The following is a 16,455-nucleotide window of genomic DNA, read 5'->3' as shown; positions in this document are numbered from 1 at the left end:
TGGAGAGGGTTCAAAGGAGGTTCACAAAAAGAATTCCAGGAATGAAAGGGCAATGGGATGAGGAGGGTTTGATGGCTTTGGGGCTTAAACTTGCTGGAATTTAGAAGAATGGAAGGGGGGGGGGGATCTCATTTTAACCTGTCAAATGTTGAAATGTAGATAACGTGGATGTGGAGAGGATAGTGGGGGAGTCTAGCACAACCTTAGAAAAGAGGAAAGTCCATTTAGAATGGAGATGACGAGAATTTTTTTTAACCAGAGGGTGGTGAATCTGTGGAATTTGATGCCATAGATGGCTATGGATGTATACACCCAGGTCATTGGGTGTATTTAAGACCAAATTTGATAGGTTCTTGATTAGCCAGGGTGTGAAATGTTACAGGGAGAGGCAGAAGAATGGGGTTGAGGGGGAAATGGATCAGCCGTGATGAAATGGCGGAGCAGACTTGATAGGTCAAATGGGCTACTTCCGCTCCTATATCTTATGGTCTCACCAAAGTGATTGTATTCTAACTGCCACCTCAGTTCAAGGGGAATTAGTATAAATGCAGACATTGCCAATGACGTTTCCACGCCATGAGAATAAAATGCTTCTGCAGTATCTATTACAGCACATGATCCTGACACAGGGGATCAGCTCAGTCATTCTCTCCACTGCCTCCAGCATCTCTTACCTTCTGACAATCAGAATCAGAGGCATATTCCTCTGGAAAAATTACAGCACGTCACTTAACTGCTATGAATTATGATTTAATCGTTACGGCTCTATAAATTCTGTAAATTGGTCTGAATTGATTGGACACATTGTCTTTTGAGTCTACTGATATTCCTGGGTCTCTATCACATTCATCCTTAAAATACTTAAATGGCATTCAAGGAGTACACATGTTAGTTATTTTCTTCATTTTATATGTGTTACCAAGCCCTGAAGCAACCCATTTCTGTTGTTTTTCCCCCTCTATCTATGATTCACTTGCCAGTCTTCCAACTCCAATCCCTGCTCCCCTCCCCTACCTAGCATTACCTGTCCTCCCTCCTCAGTTCATCAATTGCCTCCTAGTCCTTTCATGCCACTCCCATTCTCCTCACTCTGTCCTGATGCAGGGTTTCAGCCAGAAATATTGACAAATTTATACCTCCCATCAATGCTGCTCAATCCAATAAGATCATCCAGCAGATTGTGTGTTAACACATTTAGTACTTTTTGCTACATGAACATAGATTTACGTGGTGAAATCTTTTCTAAGCTTTAACTAATGTTTATCCATTCTTAGTGTTTTTGGTTCTTCACAAATTTGAGTTTGATTAGAAAATATTTTGCTAATCAAGATACCATATGTAATTTGTATTTAATATTTCAGTAATATTTGAGTAATATTGTAAATATATTTCTTCATTAAGCATTCTTCTTTGTTTACATCATTCATTACGGGTTATATGTGAAAGTATGTGAGTGCCAAACATCATCATGGAACATGTCATATTTGAGCACCTCACTAAAAGAATAAGTACACAAATATCCAGGGATCCTGTGTTTTTACTTCAATTAGTTTCTGGAGTTACACAACGTAACACCATAGGGTTGGGCATTGTCCAACTTTAGTGTCACTTCCTCAAAGACAAAAAATTGTTGAAGCAGCATTCTCCCTTTCTTGACCAAATTGTACTTAATTAAAGACAGGTAACTAGACCGCCACAGAAATGGCATTGGAAGGTCTTATACAATTCTATTTTAATAGTCTACCCTCTAATTTCCTCTAATTATTCCTCAATTTCATTATTTTAATCACAATGCAAAATATTAATGATTTTATTAAAATTGAACAGAGGTTATGCGTCTGATTTGCCACTGCTTTTGGATCTATTTCTAGATCTGAATGCTGAGTGTTTAATGACAATTATTATTCACGATTTGTAAATTTACTTGCTATTTTTTCCTGCTCTCGAATATAAATGACATCTGAGTCTATTTGTTTTGAAATGCATCTCAGTTAAGTCAGTCTTTGTTATTCTTAACATTTATCTTGCAGAAAATCTGCATATTCCCGTACTTCTAAATCTTGCCTTCACAAAGGAGGTCGTATTCATGAAGAGAGGCATGGGAGTACTCTGCATGTTGCTGAAGATTTGAAGAAAACAGGAAAGTGAGTATACAATACATAGATTTCTTCTGATTTATTTCCAAGACATAATATATTTGAGCTGAATACTCAGCGTAGATATGTATTTGAACCTTAGTTTCTCTGACCCAGTTTGAAAATAAGAAATACGTTTATCAGAATGAGAGTTATTGTCACAGACATACGTCATGAAATTGTGATGGTCTTTGGTGACATACCAAATCTCATCCAACACCTAATGAAGTATAGCCACTGATGTGCCTTCTTCATGATTGCATCACTATGTTAGGCCCAAGATAGATCCTCTAAGACATTGACACCCAGGAACTTGCAGCTGCGCCCTTCCCCTTCCTGAAGTTCACAATCTATTCCTTTGTCATACTGATGTGGAGTGCAATACCACTCAGCCAGTGGTCTATCTCACTCCTGTACATCTCCACGTCACCATCTGAGACTCCATCAACAACAGTTGTTTCATTGGCAAATTTATAGATGTACAGATGGCGTTTGAATTATGCCCAACCACACAATCATGAGTGTAGAAAGAGTCAAGCAATGGGCTATGCACACAACTTTGAGGTGCGCCAGTGATGATGGTCAGCATTTATCATTTAATTTACTTGTGTAACTAAACAGCAAAATGTACTAAAATTGGTGTAACCTTGCATTGTTCCTTTATTTGTTAAAACCCATTCACAATTTGCAAACACAATTAAGTTTGTCTCCTCTCTAGGCTTTTTGGGGGATTCGTTAATGACATCAAAAGAAAAGCACCATGGTTTGCCAGTGACTTTTATGATGGTATGAACCTCCAGTGCCTTTCGGCTATCCTGTTCATCTATTTGGCCAGTGTAACAAATGTAATTACATTTGGAGGCATATTGGGAGATGCAACTGATAATATGCAGGTTTGTATTTTACTTTGGTGATATTTACTTTATTGTATATATTACTATATTGTAGTTTATATTTATACACAATACTACTTTACAATGTCTTGCCAAAGGAATTGCATTGTGCAGTGTGTGAGGTACCTACTCCATTTGGTAGGAGGTGGATGATGTACATATATACTAAACATAATTGTACATATGAGGTCACTGAACATCCAAGTCCTTGGGGCCTGATTTCATCCAGCGTCGTGGACGGGTGATGAAGGTCATCCTCAGTCCAGGCCTCTGCTCTGCACTCAAAGGCCAGCGACCAGGAGGCATGAGCAAGCACAGGGGCCGACAGTCGGTTCACCTGGAGCTCAAGCCTGAAATTTGAGGTCCCATCATTGACTAGGGGGGGGGGGGGGGGTCGATATGAAGATTAGAACCCAAAGGTCAATGTCTGATGGCCTGTCCTGGAGTTGGAAGACTGTCTGAGTGTGTTGCTGGGTGGGAGGAAGGGAGGGTGAAAGTGAGGAAAGGGACTTGATTTGCTGTTGTTGTTTTGTTGCTTGTTATGTTGAGTTGTGTTCTGTGTAGTTCTGCTGAGCATTGTGGGCATGCTGTGTTGCAGGCTGCCCCAGCACATCCCTAGGTTGTCTTGGTTGTTAGTGCAAATGATGCATTTCCCTGTGTGTTTTGATGTATGTGTGATAAATAAATCTGAATCGGAAATCTGTACATCTCCGTTTTCTAACTTCTTTCACTGTCGTTTCATTATGTGTATGAAGAGTTCCCTGGCTTCCTGTGGGTGAAAGACCTTTCTCCTCTTTTACACCTTGTCCACCATGGTCTCCAAATCCACCTTAATTATTCTGTTTCTGCTCCCTGTCACCTGCAAAGTTCTCCAGAATCAACTTCATCGCAGATTCTGGATGTCGGACCTTCCACCCTCTGGAGAAAGAAATAATTAATATTTCTGACCACATCCAGCTGTTTCTCCCTTCTCAGTTGCTTCCTGATCAGCTGACTATCTATTTTATGTTAAATTTCCAGTCTCTTCCAATTTAGTGTATGTCATTTAGTGTTCCTATAGAGTTACAGCACCTTTTAAACTGAAGAAAGCAAATGCAGATTAGATGACCATGTTTCAGGACAATTCCATTTAGTCATGTGTCACTTTAATTCTTCAACCTACTCCCATTCTGAGCTTTTGGGTTTTTATGCTGTTGAAGAAAAGACAACTAATCTCAAGAATTAGCACCTGATCTTCTGATGAGGCCCATGATCCAATTCTGAATTGTACAATTTGTGATTGATTACCAGTTTTACTGGATTGTATCAGTCTGTGCAATTCTAATCGATGGTTAATAACATGATACATTAACTTGCCAAAAGAAACAAAAATCTGGTGTTTGCTTTGAATCCTGGTTTCTGTACATATGCAATATTTTAAACTGTGGGTTTAAATTGCAGGGAGCTAAGGGCCCAAGTATGTAAGCAAGTTGAAATTGCAGTGGTTCCTCCACACTTTCTGAGCTTTTCCTTTACAGTTTTTCTCTTTGTTTATTCCTTCCTAATACGTTTGACTGATTGTTCTCTGATTATTTCTTCCTGCTTTTTCTTGCTTTGCTTTCTTCCTCTGCTGATAGTAAGTACAGAAAACAAAACAAGTTTATGACAATAGGTCATAGACCTGAAGTATTAACTTTGCTTGTTTCTCCAGAAATAATGCCTGACCTTTTGGGTTTTTTTAAAGCATCTTATGTGTTTGTTTTGCATTTCCAGCTTCTGAATTATTTTGCTTTTAGTTTAAAAATGATAATAATTATGTCTTATTTTAGGGAGTAGTGGAGAGCTTTCTCGGAACAGCAATAGCTGGAGCAGTATTTTGTCTCTTTGCTGGTCAGCCATTAACAATTCTTGGTAGCACTGGCCCTGTGTTAGTCTTTGAGCGCCTTTTATTCAACTTTAGCAGGTACAGTTATAATGTTTTGATCTCTGTTTTTTTTCTGCTGTGGATATGCCATAATAATTGTACAATAAATAATTTAAATTGTGTCATTTTTTGTTGGGCATGCTGTGTAAGGGAATGTATTTGGAATGGAAACAGATGTAGTAGATGAGTTACAATGATACCAAAGTGAAACAAAAGGCAGAATCTTTATTGTTAATTTCTGAAACTATTTTGGGGCCTCTTCTTTTCCTCCATATTCATTCTTCACTATTTCAATAACATAGTTCATATTTATGTTGGACAATCAGCAAACTACTTAATTGTAGAGAATATGAGAGCTGAAATTTATGTCATCCATTCAACATCAATATTTTTACTGTCTCTCTCTATATAAGAGAATTGGGACTTAATTGAAATTATTTCCTTTAGCAATATCCACTATCTTGGAATCTGATGTTTATTTGAGTTACATGATAGAATTTTATTAGAAATCTGAGTGCTGAGAGAGATTTCAAATCCAAAATTGTCAGTAAAGTTTACAAAGTAGCTTAAACGTTCTCTGAATTTATGGTACATTAGTACTTGAAGGCATTTGTTTACACAGTTCAAGTTTGGATGCCACTGTGGATAATTTAAATATACACACAAGTTGCTTTGCTTGGTCTGTAATATCACTGGCCTACCAAGCAATGCTTATTCAACTCACTTTTTTTGCATGGAAGAATATGAAGGCTTGGCAATCATGCCAATGATCTTGGATTTTAAAGCTGGGATAAATGTCATTTTCTTCTTAACATAGAAACATAGAAAACCCACAAAGCTGTGCCAAATGTGTCCTTACATGTTATCCATAGTCTTCTATTTTTCTAAGCTCCATGTACCAATCCAGGAGTCTCTTAAAAGATCCTATCATATCGGCCTCCAGGACCGTCGCCAGCAGCCCATTCCACGCACTCACCACTCTCTGAGTAAAAAAAAACTTAGCCCTGATATTTCCCCTGTACCTACTTCCAAGCACCTTAAAACTGTGCCCTCTCATGCTAGCCACTTCAGCCCTGGGGAAATTTCAGCCTCTGACTATCTACATGATCAATGCCTCTCATCATCTTATACACCTGTATCAGGTTACCTCTCATCCTCTGTCACTCCAAGGAAAAAAGGCTGAGTTCACTCAACCTATTCTAATAAGGCATGCCTCCAAACCAGGTAACAACCTTGTAAATCTCCTCTGCATCCTTTCTATGGTTTCCACATCCTTCCTGTAGTGAGGTGACCAGAACTGAGCACAGTACTCCAAGTGGGGTCTGACCAAGGTCCTATATAGCTGCAACATTACCTCTCGGCTCCTAAACTCAATCCTACAATTGATGAAGTCCAATGCACTGTATGCCTTCTTAACCACAGAGTCAACCTGTACAGCAGCTTTGAGTGTCCTATGGACTCAGACCCCAAGATTCCGCTGATCCTCCACACTGCCAAGAGTCTTGCCATTAATACTGTATTCTGCCATCATACTTGACCCACCAAAATGAATCACCTCACACTTATCTGGGCTGAACATCTGCCACTTCTCAGCCCAGTTTTGCATACTATCAATGTCCCACTGTAACCTCTGACAGCCTTCCAGACTATCCACAACACCCCCAACCTTTGTGTCATCAGCAATTTTACTAACCCATCCCTACACTTCCTCATCCAGGTCATTTATACAAATCACAAAGAGTAAGGGTCCCAGAACAGATCCCCGAGGCACACCACTGGTCACCAACATCCATGCAGAATATGACCTGTCTACAACCACTCTTTGCATTCTGTGGGCAAGCCAGTTCTGGATCCACAAAGCAATGTCCCCTTGGATCCCATGCCTCCTTACTTTCTCAATAAGCCTTGCATGGGGTACCTTATCAAATGTCTTGCTGAAATCTATATACACTACATCTGCTGCTGTACCTCCAACAATGTGTTTAGTCACATCCTTAAAAAATTCATTCGGGCTTGAAGGCACGACCTGCCTTTGACAAAGCCATGCTGACTATTCCTAATCATATTATACATCTCCAAATGTTCATAAATCCTGCCTCTCAGGATCCTTTCCATCAACTTACCAACCACTGAAGTAAGACTCACTGGTCTATAATTTCCTGGGCTCTCTCTACTCCCTTTCTTGAATAAGGGAACAACATCTGCAACCCTCCAATCCTCCAGAACCTCTCCGGTCCCCATTGATGATGCAAAGATCTTTGCCAGAGGTTCTGCAATTTCCTCCCTCGCCTCTCACAGTAGCCTAGGGTACATCTTGTCCAGTACTGGTTACTTATCCAACTTGATGCTTTCCAAAAGCTCCAGCACATCCTCTTTCTTAATATCTATATTCTCAAGCTTTTCAGTACACTGTAAGTCATCCCTACAATCGCCAAGATCCTTTCCATAGTAAATACTGAAGCAAAGTATTCATTAAGTACCTCAGCTATCTCCTCCGGTTCCATACACACTTTCCACTGTCACACTTGATAGGTCCTATTCTCTCAAGTCTTATCCTCTTTCTCTTCACATACTTGTAGAATGCTTTGGGATTTTCTTTAATCTTGCTTGCCAAGGCCTTCTCATGGCCTCTTCTGGCTCTTCTAATTTCAATCTTAAACTCTTTCCTGCTAACCTTTTAATCCTCTAGATATCTATCATTACCTAGTTTTTTGAACCTCTTGTAAGCTTTTCTTTTCTTCTTAACTAGATTTACTACAGCCTTTGTACACCATGGTTCCTGTACTCTACCATCCTTTCCCTGTCTCATTGGAATGTACCTGTGCAGAACTCCACGCAAATATCCCCTGAACATTTCCCACATTTCTGCCATACATTTCCCTGAGAACATCTGTTCCCAATTTATGCTTCCAAGTTCTTGCCTGATAGCCTCATATTTCCCCTTACTCCAATTAAACGTTTTCCTAACTTGCCTGTTCCTATCCCTCTCCAATGCTATGGTAAAGGAGATAGAATTGTGATCACTATCTCCAAAATGCTCTCCCACTGAGAGATCTGACACCTGACCAGGTTCATTTCCCAATACCAGATGAAGCAGAGCCTCTCCTCTTGTAGGCTTATCTACCTATTGTGTCAAGAAACCTTCTTGAACACACCTAACAAACTCCACCCTATGTAAACCCCTTGCTGTAGGGAGATGCCAATCAATATTTGGGAAGTTAAAATCTCCCACCACGACAACCCTGTTATTATTACACCTTTCCAGAAACTTTCTCCCTATCTGCTCCCTATCCCTATCCTATCAAATTAACAATTTGAGCCATTTTGGTAGATATTGGTGAGGCTTTTAAAAATTATACTTGAATGATGTTTTCAACAGAAAATAAATTATTAAACCTGAAAAGATTTTGTGATTTGATGGATACAAATTTGTGTACCCGCCCTTTTGCACCCGTATGTATTTCCAAAATACATACAGAAAAATATGTATAATGTTGGAAAAGGAAAAGAACACTCATTCTTGGAAAAAATGCATGAATATTTTGCACACAGAATTGAAAGTGAATTTTCCTTTGGGAAACTTTGCTGTATATTATGTCTTATAAATGCATGTGCTCTCCTTAAGCTGTATATATCAGGAGGCTTTAAGTATTGGGCATTTTTTTTTCCCACAATTTCACTCCTAGAGCAGAGGCTGTAAATTTTTAGTCCTCATATGGCATTAGCTAACCCATCACTGAAACTTGATCTGGTGAATCTCTGAATTCTAGAGAATTTTTGGAAAATGTTTATTCTCAGAATATAGTCTTCACTAAATAGGAAGATATAGTTTAGGTAAATAGATAGCTGAAAGTGATCTTACTTCAGTGGATTAGCTGTACAAATCTGGTACATAATTTGAACATTACTGCTCTTTTGTTGCACTACAATTTAGTGAGTTCAATAAACTTTGCGGGGAACTGTTTAAAACCACATGGTGGAAAGGGAATTTCATTTCATTTAAATGCTCTTGATTGGTGTTCATTTTATATATTTTTAAAAATATGACTTCATAGCGATTATAAGCTCGACTATTTGGAGTTTCGTCTTTGGATTGGACTGTGGACAGCATTCTTTTGCCTCCTCCTGGTTGCCACTGAGGCCAGCTACCTAGTCCAATACTTCACGCGATTCACTGAGGAAGGCTTCTGCACATTAATCAGCTTCATTTTCATCCACGATGCTTTTAAGAAAATGCTTATTTTGGCCAAGAATTATCCAATCAATTCTGATTACAATGTTGACCACGTTACACTATATGACTGCTCTTGTCTACCGTCTGAAACAGGTAAGATTACACAGAAAGAAATTGTCAGTAAACATTGAAAGGAGACAGAATTTGTTTATTAATTTTTCATTTTGTGGAAATCTTTCAGGTAATGTTTCAAGTCTATTTAACAAAACAACCGAGGCAAACTTTGAACTTGGCCCTGTCTCCTACAACGTAACTGTAAGTTTATTCTCTAAGTAGAAATAAGCAATTTTCACTTTTCTCTCCTTTCAAGAAGTTGTTGATGAATAGTGGACTAGAATTATGCAGTGTTCCTTCAATAATGCATTCCAAAATCTCTGTTCACAAATTACTGATGTCAGGGTGTGTATATTGGAACTCATGTTGCCTGTCTGAGCACAAAGAGACTTTTGGCCAACAGGTGGCCACATAGCCTGAAGTTTGCCTGAAGTCACTGCATGGTGTGGCAGATGTAGTTCTCATGAATGGTAAATTGACATTTTTGAAGAGCTTAGATGAAGCCTGGAGATTAATTCCCATTCTGCTTCCCTAAAAAGATAAATTTGAACCTTTCACAACCTTCTTATCCAGTAGGATTTAATAGAAAAGGCAACTGTAGAAGTTCCCTGAGTTCACTGATAATTAGATTGCCATCAGGGTGCTAATGAGTGAACAGAGCTTTATTGCCTTGTCTTTCAATTGACTAATGCTTTTTCCTCCCAGTGTAATACTATCAAAATCATATTTTCCCCCACAATACACAAGGTAATGAATATTTCTATGTTGTTTTGCATCACTGATTTACCAGCTAAGCAGGTTAATCACTTATTTTCATGTTTATGCCCCTTTTCTTAAATTATACTAAATTGTCCCATTTATGGCCCTTCCCAAAATATCCTCCAAAATTCCAGGATTCCACTTTGCCCTTTTCATGGTTCCACTGTTGCCTAATTTTCAACCTCTAACACCCCAAGTTGGAAATTCAAAGTTGCCACACTCTTAACAGCGTAAAAACCTTGCTATCCCTCCCATAAACACCCAAATGTTGATTTACTCTGATTACTTATCCCCACGTCACTGTCACTCCCCCAACTGCCAGCAAGCAATAGCTACATCTCAGTAATTGTACAGATGTTCATGTGCATAATTGCCATTCTATTGGATGTCAAACTAGAACTGGGAATTTCAAATGATTTTTCTTCACTATAATCTGAAATGGTTAATCCACTTTTACCCGGATATGGAATAGGTGAACTCATCAGTTTCAGTACCAGATCAGGAGGTTGTATAATTAATTGGTACTGATTTTGCATTTAGTCTCTGGATCTTCAATTGAACTCTTAGTGTGATATTTTTGGGAGCATTATTAAATTTCTATTTTCATGTGACACAGATTTGGAAATAACATTATTTTTTTAACAAAATACAGAATGATTTTCAAATTATAAATTTGTTTTGAAACATTTTTGTGACTTCTAGATGTGCTTAATTAATACTCACGATGTTTAAACATAGTGCCCATTTATTCATTTTTGTTTCACTTTAGTTCGACTTGGCATCTGGCAACTGGTCTTCACTGACAAAAAAGGATTGTCTGAAGTTTGGAGGACAACTAGTTGGTGAAACCTGTGACTATATTCCAGATATTGCACTGATTTCTTTTATTCTATTCTTCGGAACATTTGTTTGTTCCATGTCACTGAAGAACTTTAAAACAAGTCGATATTTTCCAACCGCAGTATGTATTTTATATAATAATTCTACCTGTACAAGAAAGAATGATTTCAAAGACCTGTGATTTCCACCTCAGTTCGCCAGTTTATAACAAGCTAATCTATTGACCTGTTGCATAATGCAATGTAGGCATGTGTTCTGTGGCATCAGTTTGACTTCAATCAGGCTGAAATAAAATAGAATCCGATAGGAGTGGTTATTCAGGGAAAGACTGCCACTTTAAAAGCAACTTCAGCTAGGAAAGAATATGTATGCTAGAAAATTTGCCTCCAGGCAGTTCTGAAACTAAAAATAACTAAATCATGTGACTGCCACACAACTAATTTTAGCAACATGAACACAGTAATTCTGGACAGGGGAGTTCATACTTAATTAGGACTGGTTAGCAGACCAAAAACAAAATGTTTGGAGCAGATTTTAATGGAATGTTGGGGTGTAACTTTCTCAGAGATGACAGGATACTAGGCTGGAAATAAACATGTAGATTTCATGTATGCTTCACCTACACAGATATTTCTGGCGCCCTGCCCAGATCCAGCACATTGCACCCTGCAGCTCGTGGGAAAGAGGGGAATTTTCAAGCTGGAACCCAGGGTCAGGGACTGGCAGGGGCAGTTTGCTGCAGTCAGTGGAATGAATGAGAGTATCTGAAGATGATTGGGAGGATGTGGGCTGCAGGCATTTCTACTCCTCATGGTTCACAAAGAAACCTAAAATGAAATTTTTGCACAGAATTTATCTGGTAGAATCTGTTGGGAAAACTGTTACTATTCCTCTGTTCCGACCTCAGAAGAAAGACTGATATCATTGATGCACCATCAATAACTCTCTGAGACATGAGGCGAGATATCGGCTTTTATTGACTGGAAGAAAGAACAAGCAGCAATTGACCACCATGCTACATCCTGGAGACTGAGGGCAGGGCTCAGGCCTCAATCACCTTTATACCGGGGTCTGTGGGAGGAGCCACAGGAGCAGACAGCAGTGGGGGTGTGGCCAGACAGGTATATGTAGTTCACCACAATCACCTCTGCAACGCAGCCTCTGTAGTTCACAGTAGATGTTTGTACTTAAATCTTTGGACTTGAAACCCCAGCCTGATTCAGACAAGATTACTAGATTGGGGCAAGTTACATTCTGGGATTTGGGTTAAGGATGTATGAGGTTGGTGGTTGTGGCAGGAGGTTGCAAAAGTAGCAATAGTTATGTTGGAAAGCTTTTCTGTGAGGTTGGAAAGACCACTGTTTTCCTTCCAACAAAGAAACTATAACTCATTCTTATGTTTGGAAGCTGACAGCTATATAATTGGCCTTCCCAAGCCAAAGCAAATCCATCCTCATCAGATGTCTTTAAAGAGACTCTTAGATAGGTACATGGAGCTTAGAAAAATAGGGGCTCTGCAGTAGGGGAATTCTAGGCAGCTTCTCGAGGAGGTTACAGGGTCAGCACAACATTGTGGGCCGAAGGGCCTGTAATGTGTTGTAGATTTTCTATGTTCTACAACTGTACAGCGTAAATGTATCGATCTGAGGAACATAATAAAGACCCAGATAACTGCCTCATTGCAACACTATTTCAAAGGCTCTCACTGTGAGGTATTTGGAGGTATTCGGACATTTCTCTTCCTTTTTCTCTGAATCCTTGTCTGACCACCTTTCAGGGGATATGGGGAATATTATTGAGATCTGGGTTTCTGGAATTCAAATTTTCTGTTGTTTGCAATTAATCTGGAATCCAATTTGACATTATATGTTACCTGGAAATTGAAAGAATATGGATATGCTCTTTTTCAAATGTTCCATGTAAATTTAACGACTCAAAGAAGATGTCAGCTGGCTTTCTCATTCCTGAACACATTCCTTCTGGAAACCAATGCAGATGGATTGATGAGGAATGGATTGATATGGGCTGGTTGCATTGAGTTTCACTGAAGCATGTTTTGTTGAGATAAATATCAGAGATGATCTAAACCTGACTATCACTATAGTTATTAACTCTGTTCTTTGGGGGTGAACTTTTTTGTGTGTTTTAATAAACATAGGTTCAGAGTAAAGAGAATCTGAAAACCAGTATGAGATTCAAGTGATGTGCATGATTTACAGCAATGTGGCATTGCTAGCATTCAATCTGCTGGCTTGTTTCAACATATAAATGGTTTAAGGGTTCATTCTTTCAGAAAATACTTATCTAGTTACATATATTTGCTATGGCTCAGTGTATTCATGAAGGTATTACAATGAAAGAAACTGAATCCATTACCACAGTATTTGGTTTAGAACGCTTTGCTTGCCTTATAACGAATCAGGTAGACCAAATTATATCATTTTAAATTGTTTTGGAGAATGTCAATTTTGGCATATGTTTTACTGATTTCTTCCTTAGGTCAGGAAGTTGATCAGTGACTTTTCCATAATTTTGTCAATACTGATCTTCTGTGGAGTTGATATCCTTGTTGGCGTGGACACCCCCAAACTCATCGTGCCAAGTGAGCTCAAGGTTTGTGTTACTGAACGTCAGGAATAATTAGCTTCCTAGTCTGTCTACAACTAGATTATTTAATTGACTATTTATAGGAAAGTAATTCTACAATTCCATGGAACATTTTTTGCATTGTAAATTTGATTCACTACTGCGTACTCATTGTTTCTAAAGTCTGTCATACATGCTACAGTAAAATTCCAATAATCTGCTAGCTTGTTATTCAAAGTACTCATGGTTCAGCATCAGGCTCACCTGGTAGCAGTTACAATGCTCCTTTTAAACACACTGGGGTCCAGTCCTAAACATGTTTCAAACTCACAAGGTCCCTGTTTCCCCTGTCCCTTAAGCTTGCCTGCTTCACAAAAAACATTAATTTACAAATGTAAAAGAAATGTGCATGCCAAGTGTGTTAGTATATTGATAGGAGCATTACCCCATAGTTTGGGAAACCCACCATTCTGGTGACATGAAAGTCACAAGAATGCACAAAGTCACAAGTCCAAGATACCAGAGTTTTATTTCACTCTGTTTTGACAGCATATTGTGCAGGCACCATTCATTCCTTTAACCAAGGAATAACATTCGCTGTACTCAGCTGAATATTTTGTGATTTTCTGCTTATTTTTGAAAATTGAATGTTGGTAACATTTGAATTGCACTTTGGGAGAATTTGAATGTTCACAATCTGCATTTTAGTCACTTTATAGTACAAGGTACTGTGCAGACATAGAATAGAGGATTATTGGAGTTTTATTGTACAAAGCCTTTTCCAAATTTAGAACATTAAAGTATATTTGTTGCTCTGAAAACACAGATATTTCCAGGCAGATGAAAACTCTTATCTATCTCAATTTTCTAAGGGTGATACAACTAATAGTGCACACTCTTATTTTCTCATACTTTGTTTACCCGCAGGTAAAAGGACAGCATCATTTGCATAACATAGATTCACATAGTGTAATCTCCAAAATACAATGCACCATTCTAAAACTTCTAACATTGACACTGTTCAAAATGTAATAACCTAATATTAAATTCCGCCATCACAAAATCCTTCAAATTGCCAAGTTTTGATTGCCTTATAATAACCAATGAACTGTTAGAGTTACAGAAAAAACACAATTCTTTTTGTTTTAGTTAACTTTTGCTATTAGCACATTTTAATGCCTTATTTTTAGAACTACAGTGCAATAAATAGTGACCTATTTTTTAAAGCCAACAAATCCAAACAGAGGGTGGTTTGTGTATCCATTTGGAGCAAATGAATGGTGGATATGCCTCATTGCGATTGTGCCTGCTTTACTCGTCACAATACTTGTGTTCATGGATCAGCAGATTACTGCAGTCATCTTGAACCGTAAAGAACATAAGCTCAAGGTATGCCATCAATTTGCCTTTTTTTTTATTGTTTGTTTAGCCACTGTATCAATTAAACATTTGCAGGGTGATTCCTCTCAACTATTACCAGACAGTTCCAACTTTATTTCAAAATATTTTGATAGAATTGTTGTTTTTGTTAATGATTTAAAATTTCTGCAATTATGTTGTCCAGTAAATGAAATACATTAAAATCATTTGAAACAACGAAGGAGGTCATTTATGCAAGCTCTTTTGGAGATCAATCTAAACCTAATCAAAGTCAGGCATATTATCACCGGCATGTGTTGTGAAATTTGTTAACTTAGCAGCAGCAATTCAATACAATTCATGATAATATAGAAAGAAGTGCCAATAAATAAATAAATAAATAAATAAGTAGATCAATTACAGTATATATATATATATATTGAAAAGATTAAAAATAGAGCAAAAACAGAAATCATGAATATTAAAAAAAAAGTGAGGTAGTGTTCATGGGTTCAATGTCCATTTAGGAATCGGATCACAGAGGAGAAGAAGCTGTTTTTGAATTTGCTGAGTGTATGCCTTCAGGCTTCTGTATCTCCTACCTGACAGTAACAATGAGAAGAGGGTATGTCCTGGGTAAGAGGGTCCTTAATAATGGACATCGCCTTTCTGAGGCACTGCTCCTTGAAGATGTCTTGGGTACTACTGATGCTGGTACCCAAGATGGAGTTGACTAACTTTACAACTTTCTGTAGCTTCTTTTGGTCCTGTTCAGTAGCACCTCCACCCCCCCTGTACCAGACAGTGACACAGCTTGTCAGAATACTCTCCACGGTACATTATTGAAGTTTTCAAATGTTTCAGTTGACAAACCAAATCTCGTCAAACTCTTAATGAAATATAGCTGCAGTCTCATCTTTTTTATAGCTGCATCGATATGTTGGGACCAGGTCAGATCCTCAGAAGTCTTGACACCCAGGAACTTAAATTGCTCAATCTCTCCACTTCTGATTCCTCTATGAAAATTGGTTCGTGTTCCCTTGTTTTACCCTTCCTGAAGTCCCACAATCAGCTCTTTCATCTTACTGACATTGAGTACAAAGTTGTTGCTGCGACACCACTCAACAGTTACAAAATATTCACTGGCTGCTAGAACAGATTGAGTAAACTGCACATAGAAGTTTCTGAGTTCTTTCTGGACATACAGCATTTGCCTTTGTAAATATTTAGCAAATGTTTCCTCAGAAGAAAACAATAGTCTGTGCTTTAATTATTCTCTCTCTCAACACCCATCTTCATTGTTAATGATATTACAGACCCTTTGTGATTGATTAACCAAACATTGGAAAGCAATTTTATTTAATTAATATTCTCATCAATTTATAAACAATTTAATATCCACCTCTACTTTAATAGAAAGAGATACAGTATTTTCTTTCTTTTGTTATAACTATAGGTTTGAACTTCTAATTACATTTTTGCACATCTACATTGAAAGTTCTTTGATTTTAATGTTCTTTATTTATTAAGATGCTCAAAACTGTGTTGTATTTTAACTGTAACAGAAATAATGACTTGGAAAAATTCTTCATCATTAGTGTACTGCTATATGCCACACCTTTACTTTTAAAACCTAAAATTCAATTGACATGTCCTTTCAGAAACATTGTTTTTAAATATGTTTCCATGACT

At 38.0% G+C, this 16,455-nt stretch overlaps 1 protein-coding gene across 1 annotated transcript in view; it reads left to right on the top strand.

Annotated features, from left to right (window-relative positions):
- Window positions 1-16,455, top strand: part of LOC140739067 (electrogenic sodium bicarbonate cotransporter 1-like) — an 89,365-nt gene that overhangs the window by 30,877 nt on the left and 42,033 nt on the right. Inside the window, exons 8-15 of the mRNA XM_073067019.1 lie at window positions 2,031-2,144; window positions 2,854-3,028; window positions 4,837-4,970; window positions 8,987-9,258; window positions 9,347-9,420; window positions 10,748-10,939; window positions 13,318-13,431; window positions 14,632-14,793. Of these exons, the coding sequence (XP_072923120.1) occupies window positions 2,031-2,144; window positions 2,854-3,028; window positions 4,837-4,970; window positions 8,987-9,258; window positions 9,347-9,420; window positions 10,748-10,939; window positions 13,318-13,431; window positions 14,632-14,793 (1,237 nt within the window). The remainder of the gene's footprint in view (window positions 1-2,030; window positions 2,145-2,853; window positions 3,029-4,836; window positions 4,971-8,986; window positions 9,259-9,346; window positions 9,421-10,747; window positions 10,940-13,317; window positions 13,432-14,631; window positions 14,794-16,455) is intronic.

This window comes from Hemitrygon akajei, chromosome 15 (assembly GCF_048418815.1).
Source record: "Hemitrygon akajei chromosome 15, sHemAka1.3, whole genome shotgun sequence".
In the NCBI taxonomy this organism is placed as follows: Eukaryota; Metazoa; Chordata; class Chondrichthyes; order Myliobatiformes; family Dasyatidae; genus Hemitrygon; species Hemitrygon akajei.
This window is presented reverse-complemented; position numbering and strand designations above follow the sequence as displayed.